Source organism: Montipora foliosa, chromosome 9 (genome assembly GCF_036669935.1).
Source record: "Montipora foliosa isolate CH-2021 chromosome 9, ASM3666993v2, whole genome shotgun sequence".
NCBI lineage: Eukaryota > Metazoa > Cnidaria > Anthozoa > Scleractinia > Acroporidae > Montipora > Montipora foliosa.
The window spans coordinates 8,721,719-8,731,718 of record NC_090877.1 but is presented as its reverse complement, the minus strand read 5'-3'; the positions used below and the strand labels follow the sequence as shown (position 1 = coordinate 8,731,718).

General features: G+C 39.9%; 1 protein-coding gene across 2 annotated transcripts in view; it reads left to right on the top strand.

Annotated features, from left to right (window-relative positions):
* The window catches only part of LOC137969775 (tetratricopeptide repeat protein 28-like), a 28,696-nt gene extending 20,160 nt beyond the window's left edge, over positions 1 to 8,536 (top strand). For both annotated transcript variants that reach the window (XM_068816131.1, XM_068816132.1), the window contains 2 exons: positions 783 to 4,284; positions 4,789 to 8,536. In XM_068816131.1, coding sequence (XP_068672232.1) covers positions 831 to 4,284; positions 4,789 to 4,808 — 3,474 coding nt within the window. In that variant the 5' untranslated portion in view covers positions 783 to 830 and the 3' untranslated portion in view covers positions 4,809 to 8,536. The remainder of the gene's footprint in view (positions 1 to 782; positions 4,285 to 4,788) is intronic.
* The last annotated feature ends 1,464 nt before the right edge of the window (positions 8,537 to 10,000 follow it).

The window sequence follows — 10,000 nt, the reverse complement described above, 5'->3', positions numbered from 1 at the left end:
CAATGTTAAACCAGTTAAAAGATCTTTTAACGAAGGTTTAATCATTGTGTAAGCTCAAACAAAAACGGCTCTTTTAGGAGCCACCAAACTCGCAAAAGCAATGATCAAGGCGTAATGTGGTATTGTTTTATGAAGTTCTTATTAATTTGCTGCAGAGGTCTATACAGACTTAAGAATTTTCGCTAAACTTCTTAATTTATGCAAATTTACGGCATGGTGTCTAGATGTTTTCACAGATAAGCCGCATCCCTGATTTGATCCGAAATTTTTGAACAAAAAGGTGCGGCTTATATGCCGGTGTTTACGGTACATGGAGCAATTCCAACATTGGATAGATTTAGACCTCAAAATGAAAAATTATGAGTTTGACGTCAATTGCAGAAAATTGAAAATTACACTCTTAATGGCATCCCCTCCTGTCTTTTTGGTGTCAGCTACATACCAGCAGCAAATTTCCTGCCAGCGAAGCATATCTTAAGAACATTTAATTAGCTTTCGATAAGAAAGATAGGCTATAGGCTGTTTTCCCCTCATTTACATAATAGAATTTCTATTTTTAAACGCTCTTAGTCTGTTAAATGCCCAAGTATTTATTCTGTAACAACTGTCTCCATTAGCCGAAATCATTCCTTGGGAAACCCTGATGAAGAAAGGCATTTTTCTTTCGAAATAATGGCTTAAGATAGTTATTCCTTCACTGTTCAATTAATCTTGCCGTGCCGGTTTAGCATCCTGTACTCAGAGCATTGAACCTATTGTGTTTTCGTTCATTTATCTTCTAGGTGCACCCCAGATTTCTGAGAAAAACTTCCTGGTTTTGATTATCAACAATGGTGGATAGAAAGTTAGACGTTTTGGAGCGGCATATGCAAGAGCTTAGTGCTACAAGAAAGGAGGGAGACAGACAAGGCAAGGGTTTGGCTTATTTCAATCTTGGTAGATACTATCAGGGCACAGCTGACTTTAATCAGGCCATAACAAATTACACAGAAGCATTAGCCATTTTTAAGGAAGTGGGTTTCAGGGCCGGAGAAGGAAGAGCTTATGGCAATCTCGGCAACGCTTATGACAGTCTTGGTAATTTCAAGCAAGCCATAGAGTACCACCATCAACATCTTAGTATTGCAAAAGAGGTAGGGGACAGGGCCGGAGAAGGAGCAGCCTATGGCAATCTCGGCAACGCTTATCAAAGCCTTGGTAATTTCAAGCAAGCCATAGAGTACCACCATCAACGTCTTAGTATTGCAAAAGAGGTAGGGGACAGGGCCGGAGAAGGAAAAGCTTATTGCAATCTTGGAAACGCTTATCAAAGTCTTGGTAATTTCAAGCAAGCCATAGAGTACCACCATCAACATCTTAGTATTGCAAAAGAGGTAGGGGACAGGGCCGGAGAAGGAAAAGCTTATTGCAATCTTGGAAACGCTTATCAAAGTCTTGGTAATTTCAAGCAAGCCATAGAGTACCACCATCAAGATCTTAGTATTGCAAAAGAGGTAGGGGACAGGGCCGGAGAAGGAGCAGCCTATGGCAATCTCGGCAACGCTTATGACAGTCTTGGTAATTTCAAGCAAGCCATAGAGTACCACCATCAACATCTTAGTATTGTGAAAGAGGTAGGGGACAGGGCCGGAGAAGGAAAAGCTTATTGCAATCTTGGAAACGCTTATCAAAGTCTTGGTAATTACAAGCAAGCCATAGAGTACCACCAACAAGATCTTAGTATTGCAAAAGAGGTAGGGGACAGGGCCGGAGAAGGAGCAGCCTATGGCAATCTCGGCAACGCTTATCAAAGTCTTGGTAATTTCAAGCAAGCCATAGAGTACCACCATCAAGATCTTAGTATTGCAAAAGAGGTAGGGGACAGGGCCGGAGAAGGAGCAGCCTATGGCAATCTCGGCAACGCTTATGACAGTCTTGGTAATTTCAAGCAAGCCATAGAGTACCAACATCAAGATCTTAGTATTGCAAAAGAGGTAGGGGACAGGGCCGCAGAAGGAGCAGCCTATGGCAATCTCGGCAACGCTTATCAAAGTCTTGGTAATTTCAAGCAAGCCATTGAGTACCACCATCAACATCTTAGTATTGCAAAAGAGGTAGGGGACAGGGCCGGAGAGGGAGCAGCCTATGGCAATCTAGGCAACGCTTATGACAGTCTTGGTAATTTCAAGCAAGCCATGGAGTACCACCATCAACGTCTTAGTATTGCAAAAGAGGTAGGGGACAGGGCCGGAGAAGGAGAAGCTTATTGCAATCTTGGAAACGCTTATCGAAGTCTCGGTAATTTCAAGCAAGCCATAGAGTACCATCATCAAGATCTTACTATTGCAAAAGAGGCAGGGGACAGGGCCGGAGAAGGAGCAGCCTATGGCAATCTTGGAAACGCTTTTCAAAGTCTTGGTAATTTCAAGCAAGCCATAGAGTACCATCATCAAGATCTTAGTATTGCAAAAGAGGTAGGGGACAGGGCCGGAGAAGGAAAAGCTTATTGCAATCTTGGAAACGCTTATCACAGTCTTGGTACTTTCAAGCAAGCCATAGAGTACCACCATCAAGATCTTAGTATTGCAAAAGAGGTAGGGAACAGGGCCGGAGAAGGAGCAGCCTATGGCAATCTCGGCAACGCTTATCAAAGTCTTGGTAATTTCAAGCAAGCCATAGAGTACCACCATCAATGTCTTAGTATTGTGAAAGAGGTAGGGGACAGGGCCGGAGAAGGAAGAGCTTATGGCAATCTCGGCAATGCTTATGACAGTCTTGGTAATTACAAGCAAGCCATGGAGTACTACCATCAAGCTCTTAGTATTTGCAAGGAAACAGAGGACCCAATAGGGCTGGCAGTTGCATGTTATCATATTGGTCTTGTTCATGAATTTTTTGGCTCCTTGAGCAAAGCTCTTAATTATTATCGTCTAAGCATTTATTACTTTGATGAAGTTAGGCGTCTTCTTTGGTCAGAGGATGCATGGAAAATAAGCTTTCGTGACACAAAGGGGTTTGCGTACGCCGCTCTGTGGACAGCACTCTTGAGGAATGGAGAGGTTGATGAAGCTTTGTATGCTGCTGAGCAAGGACGAGCACAGGCTTTGGCAGACATTTTAAAGATGCAATACAGCGTTGATGAGAAATCTACGATGAAGGTAACTATCTCTTTGGTTATGAAAGATCTACCGACACAAACTGTTTTTACAGCACTTGAAGGGAACACGATCAGCTACTGGTTTCTAAGAGATGATATCGGGATAAATTTTAGACGAAAGAAAATCGAAAATGGAAGTGCCAAGTCTCTGATGAAAAGTACTTTTAAACAGATCAATGCCGGGACCGTTGTACGATGTGAGAATCGTTCGCTTGACAGACAATGCAGTGACTTCTCGAGCAGTAGGGAAGCTGTTGAAGAAACCGTTCAGTCCTTGAGCTTCTCTGTGCACTCTTTGCAACCTTTGCATGATGTCTTAGTCAGTCCTATAGCAGACTTGATCCAGGGTGATGACTTAGTGTTTGTTCCTGATGGACACTTTTGCCTGGCTCCTTTTTCTGCAATGAGTGACTCTGTCAGGATCCGTGCAATTCCCTCACTGACTGCTTTAAAATTGATCACTATGGCACCTGACAACTTCCAAAGTAATAATGAAGCACTGCTTGTAGGCGATCCGTGCTTGAGTGAAGTCACTTACGGCACTGGTGAACCCATGTATGGACAGCTGCCGTGTGCGAAAAAAGAGGTGGATGTAATTGGAGAACTTCTGCAGACCGTGCCTCTTACAGGAAAAGATGCAACCAAAGCTGAAGTGCTGAAAAGAATGAAGTCAGTTGCCTTAATCCACATTGCTGCACATGGGGATGATGGATCTGGAGAAATTGCTTTGGCCCCAAATCCCGAACGCACATCCCAGCTTCCCGAAGAGGAAGATTACATGTTATTGTTGAGCGATGTTCAAGCAGTTCGCCTTCAGGCAAGACTGGTTGTGCTCAGTTGCTGTCATAGTGGCCAGGGAGAGGTAAAATCTGAGGGCATTGTGGGAATAGCCAGGGCTTTCCTGTGTGCTGGTGCCCGGTCTGTTCTGGTGTCACTCTGGGCAATCGACGACGAGGCGACCTTCATGTTCATGAAGAGTTTCTACCAACACTTGGCAGATAGAAAAAGTGCAAGTACAGCTCTTCACCATGCTATGAAATCTCTTCAGGAGACAAAGAATTATTCGGCCATAAAATACTGGGCGCCATTTGTGCTAATTGGCGATGATGTCACCTTTGAATTTGGGGAGCTGGAACACGAAAAGAATGGTAAGTGCTATTTAAATATAACTTAAATGACTGAATCGCAGTACTTTGTACATGTTTTTAATCAGGAAGTTGTCGAAAGGAGCAGGTACGTTCTTCACAGAGAAATGGCTTTAAAAACGGTTGCCAGAGTGGTTGTTTTTACTCGAACTGCTTTGGCTAATGCCTGAAGTAAATAATGTCTGCATTCACCGAGTCAGCTACTTCAGCTTCCTGCAGATAGCTAGCTGTTTGAGCCCGTGTTATGATGGACTGACTGTGAAACTGATCGGTGACTGTCGATTGCTTATGTCAAGTGAAGTGAGTTATTGAGGTCTTCAAGCCTACATGTCAAAGTAACAGTGAATAGGAATTGTTCCTATCAACTCTTCCTATCAACTCTAGCACAAACAGTGAAATGAATGAATTAAGATCATTGTTATATTTTTTACTTCTCAATCAGAACGAAATTCGTTATTGCCATTTAACCCACTACTTGTTTCTTTCTTCCTTGTTTTGTTTTTTCAGAAACGATGTGCAAAACGTGAAAAACTTACTTGGACTGTGATACATCAATATGTTATTTTCCTTTCTTCGATTATATGAGTTATTGAAAACAGTTCAATCATTGATACCTCAGTAGCAGTCAGACACAAGATATCATGCCAATTATAGTTAAAGTACCATGAGATTTCAGTAGTATTATGATAATGTCCAAGTCCTTACATTTGTGCCTTGTTTTGTAAGCATCTGTTCCAGGATTAGTTAATCACTTGATAGAAATCAGGGACTTGGCAAAACGGTTTGTTTCCATAACTGAGGATCTAGCTGTCGTGTTATTTTGGCCCTTGAAAATAACTTCAAGCTTTTGCGGTATGTTTCTCAGGTGACATGTATACTCTTTAGCTTGCTATACCAACTTTCCATTTACAATACCATTAAGTGACAGTCTCGAGGAATGTGTATTTTCTGTGTTTCTGTAAGGTTGGCCAAAGCTAAATAAGCAAATTAATTGTTTCGGGAGGCAAATGTCTATAAGCTAAAAAAACAACCTAGGAAAGTAGAAATGTTTGGAAATTACAAAAATTTTAATGTAGCATTCACATTTAAATGATATGGAAATTCCTGGAACAAAACGCTTTATTCTCAAAGGGTTTGAATCGGGCACAACATTGAGTTAGCCGATTTGTTTATTGTTTATTTTCCCACAAAAATTGGTTCAAAAACAGACACTTTTCTGACGCTGATGAGGACTAGGACAATTTGGGTAAATCTAACTCTTGGGTGAAGGACTCTTGCTAGGGCCTAGTACGAAATAAATGGAAAGTTCTTTACTTTAAAGTTGTACATGTTGATTTTGTGATATTTTGTCACAGAGGGACTGGACCAATGCAAAATAATTCAATGAAATGGGCGATTTCTTAAAACGTCTAGAAGGTAAAAAGGTGTGTGGTGTAAAAGTTGCCTGATCTCTTAATTAATTGTGTGCATTTTAAACCCCTGGGGAGGTGGGACTTTGCCCATGCACATGCTTGTGGAATTTTTTTAAATGTTAAAAATGGTATTACTACACGAGTCACGTCATTTCATACCATTTCGCACCATTGCAAACGTTGGTCAGTAACTCTTGAGTTGACAAAGGTATTAAAAGGGAAGCATTCCATCCTTTCTCCATGTTAAAACTGACAGCAGGATGGGCACCCACCTCCTAAACCGAGCACCCCAAATCGAGAGTAAGGTGAAGCCTATCAGTACTGGTCTACTTCTCCACTACCATAGTCACGTCGACCACGGCTGAACGTGCAAACAGATTCAATCCGAGGTAAAGTCTTTGTCTAGCCCTCCTCTACTTATGCAAATTTGGAGTATTTTGTACCTGTTATGAACGGTCATCACTTCTTTCCATCCCTCAAACTGACATTTCCCTTTTTATTCAACTTATATGACGTACAGTCTACTTTAGACTTCAAATCTACTTCAACAAAACAAAGATTTTAAACAAGCTGAGAAGATTCGCAATAGGTGAGGCAAAGAGTTGAACCCAGATCCATGGCTTCACCTTGCAGTTTCCGATATCCACTAGACCAACGAGACAAGTTCCCGGAAAGTCGAATTTTTTAGAGTATTGACATAATAGTACCTAGCAAAACAATTGAAAGTTAACCGTCTTCAACGGGGTTTTTAGACCTAAATACTGTAGATCAGTGCGTCATAGCTTAGAAACGCTATTTCTTGTTGAACTAAAGCAGTCATTCTGCTTGTTTTCATTCTTTCTAGAGCGGTAAGCTTGTCAATATTAACATGGCATAATGTGTCGTGTAATTGTTACGAAATGTCCGATGTCACTTTGAGGGATGGAAATTAGTGTTATGAACTCGCATGTTCATTTCCAACTCCTTGATAATGGCGTCATGAGGTCGCCGAAACGTCGGAAGTTTAGCTTTTTATCGCTAGTTTTTAAATAGAGGACATTACACGGTGGCGAGAAGATATTAATTTTATGTTCGAGTGGCAAGAACAATATCTCACGAGTGAGATATTTTCTTGCTACGAGAACGTTAAATTCATATCTTCGAGCCAAGGTGTAATGTTCTGATTTTATTGTGTTTTAAAGTAGTCAAGTTTTACAAAAAAGAAAACTTTTATGTCGTACAAGGTTTTCTTCTTCGTGTTCTCGTTTTCAAGTTTTTCTGTAAACTCTTTAACTTCTTCGTCGCTGATGGACGCAAACCTGCTCGCCATACTTTTATTCTAAACAACAAACGCGACGGCGTATGGAATCTACGAGTGGTTTAGTTCCCAGTAAAACACTCTCCTCCATATAATAAATGTCCGTATTTCACTGTTTTCATCTTTATTTGGTAATTTAACATTTATGTTTCCTGATTTCTCTTTAGGGGATTTAAACAATCATGTAATTAGTTTTCTTAATATTTAGCTTGTTTAGATCGCACCATTCTTTAATTTTAGCCAGCTCTCCGTTATTTAGTTTTTCAAGATCTCGAATAGAAGGTGATGAAGCAAAGACATTAGTGTCATCAGCAGTAGAAATGTTGTTTATATAAAGTAAGAATAAAAGAGGACCAAGGGAACTACCCTTTGGTACATCACATTTCATTCTTTGTTTGTTTTTGCCATTTGGCCAAAAATCGCGATTTTCAACACTTTTGGAAAAATCGTTATTTGTCTTCTAATAGGTCTTATTTAAAGTGGTTTTTTTATAGCACAAATCTATGATAGTTAAGCTTTCCATCCATAAAAATTAGGCTATAAGGTGACTTGTATTTCCCAGTTTTTTGGCCTTGCGAAGTTTGCCAAAAAATGATTTGACGATAGGTCTATCCCGATTGGGCTGGCATACTGGAAAATGGTGCTTCAAAAATGGCAAAGAAGTGCTTAAATAATGCTCGACTTTTGAAAAAGGTGCTCGAAATTTACTGATTTTCATCAGTATGCGTTAAGTTGTTTATAAATGTTCAGAGAACTAAAACATGAATGTCTTTTGAGCAAAAATAAATTCTTTAGTGAAATATACTTTAAAGCCTGAGATGATTTCAAATTGCTTCACTTCAAACACAACATTTCAACCATGTAACTTTTCGGGTGTTTAATTTAAATTAAAGGGTGTTCAAGGTTTCGTACGCGCCTTTGTACATGTGCTATACCAATACGTGAGAAAATCCTGCAATCTTAATACCGATTGAAACTGTTCGTTAGTGGCTTAAGTTTCTTTTGGAAACATTATTTGTTCGAAACCGGTTTGCTCCCTCTGTATATACTAGTATATATAGAGGGAGCAAACCGGTTCCTCTAAAAGTAACAGGAATGGCCGTAAATCGGCTCAAAGACCACACAGGAGGGAAAAAAACACTCAACTAAAGTAAGGTAAGACGATTTTTATTTAAATCGCTACATTTTCATAGGTCGCAGAAACAATCGTTATTTTCCCCATACAAATCCTTATAAATATGCAAATCGCTCAAGTCACGTAACAATGCAAAGGTCATCATATAAAGAGCTGCTCATATATCGAGCTTGGGCTACCTGTGGTTAAAGGAAAATGCTTTAGGAGAGACACAGGATTATGTCAGGAGACATTTGACAATTAACTAATTTTTAATTTCGTCTTATTAAAACCCATAATTTGGTACTTCTTGAGGGCGGAAAAAAATTAATGCCACGCCCACAAGACAGGATTTTGGTACCTCTTAACCCTTAGCGTACTATGGGGAAAGGGGGTTATAAGAGAATACAAGCCATATGACTTAGTGCTTGCCAAGCAAAAACATCACACAGAAACCTCATAAAACCATATATCTTTATAAAGAGCATAAAATTCTTGTTTGTATAAGATTTAAAAATTATGGGATATATGAAATCACGTGACATCATGGAGTGCATAATAATGTAAATTTTCAAAAGACAATAAAAGTTCATATGTAAAGAAGGGAAAAATTCCATTTTGTCCACGATTTTGCAACAACTGATCTTTCACAAGTTAACATTCAAAAAAAAAAAAGGCTGCAAAGGTGTCTTTCAAATTAAAAGATTGCAAATCAGTACTCCAATAAGCTGCATGGTTGACTGTGAAAAGGTAAAAATATGAAAATTTTGACGAGAGAAACACTTTTTCAGTCTCCATCAACTAAACCCATACCATGTTCTATTTCACATCTTTAATTTAAAGACACATCAACAGTCTCTAACATGTTTAATTTTGCAGTGTTCTCCTTCTTCCCCTTTGAAAAGGCCTCCCTCCTCCCTCTTTCAGTCGTCTGGGACCAATGTAACGGTTGTCATCGAAGTAATAGTCCTGTAAAGTACGTATGGTACCTTTGGAAGCAAGGTTCTGGACACATTCTAACTCCACAAACAGCACAGGTGTAGATGGTCTTCACTTCTTGAATGTGCACTTTACAAGTAGATCTGGTGTCATGACTTATGAGGTGATGGAAATGATCACGGTTGAACCTAAAGTGAGGGTTAGCGACAGGGATCTGTCATAGTCTTTTGGCTCAATACGCCAAAACGTACCGCTAAAGCTCCCGCTGTGGACCTTTTGAGGCTGAACACCCTAAGAGGAACCAAAACCACTTTTTTAACCCCTAAAAGGTACGACGAGCACCCCCGTCCGGGTGTAAGCCCTGATGTCGCTCACTCTTTAAAGTCAACTGGGAGCTAGTATTTTTTCGAGTTTGTGATAAACGGGTTTGTTACTCTCTTTCTTTCACGTCACAAAAGTTAAATCAGAACACCGTTTAAACTTGTACTCTCACTTCCTCGGTTTTGGGCCAAATCATTAAAAGTAAGCAAATTTTTGAAGAGACAGCTGAACTGCGCAGAATACCCGGCCACTCCTTTGTATTGTTATATGCCTCGTTCTTCGAACGATGCTGCGACAAGGACACAGACCATAGTACGTGGCCTTGCAGTTACTCCGAGACAAAGGGGAAAAGAGATTTATCTAAAAAAAACATTTGAGGGTAGCAGCTCAGTTCACTTAACTTACCATGACCATGCCTAAATAAGCGTGATTTTTAAAAACAAATTGCGATTTTGAGACGGCAATACCGCATTATATTGACGGCTAGTTGGGAGAAAATATATTCAGCCCAATACGGAATATATTTTCTCCCAACGCCGTCAATATAGTGTGGTATTGCCGTCTCAAAATCGCTATTAGTTTTGTATCGCGATCCATCATTTATAAGGATAAATAAAACTGTAAACTAATCAACCC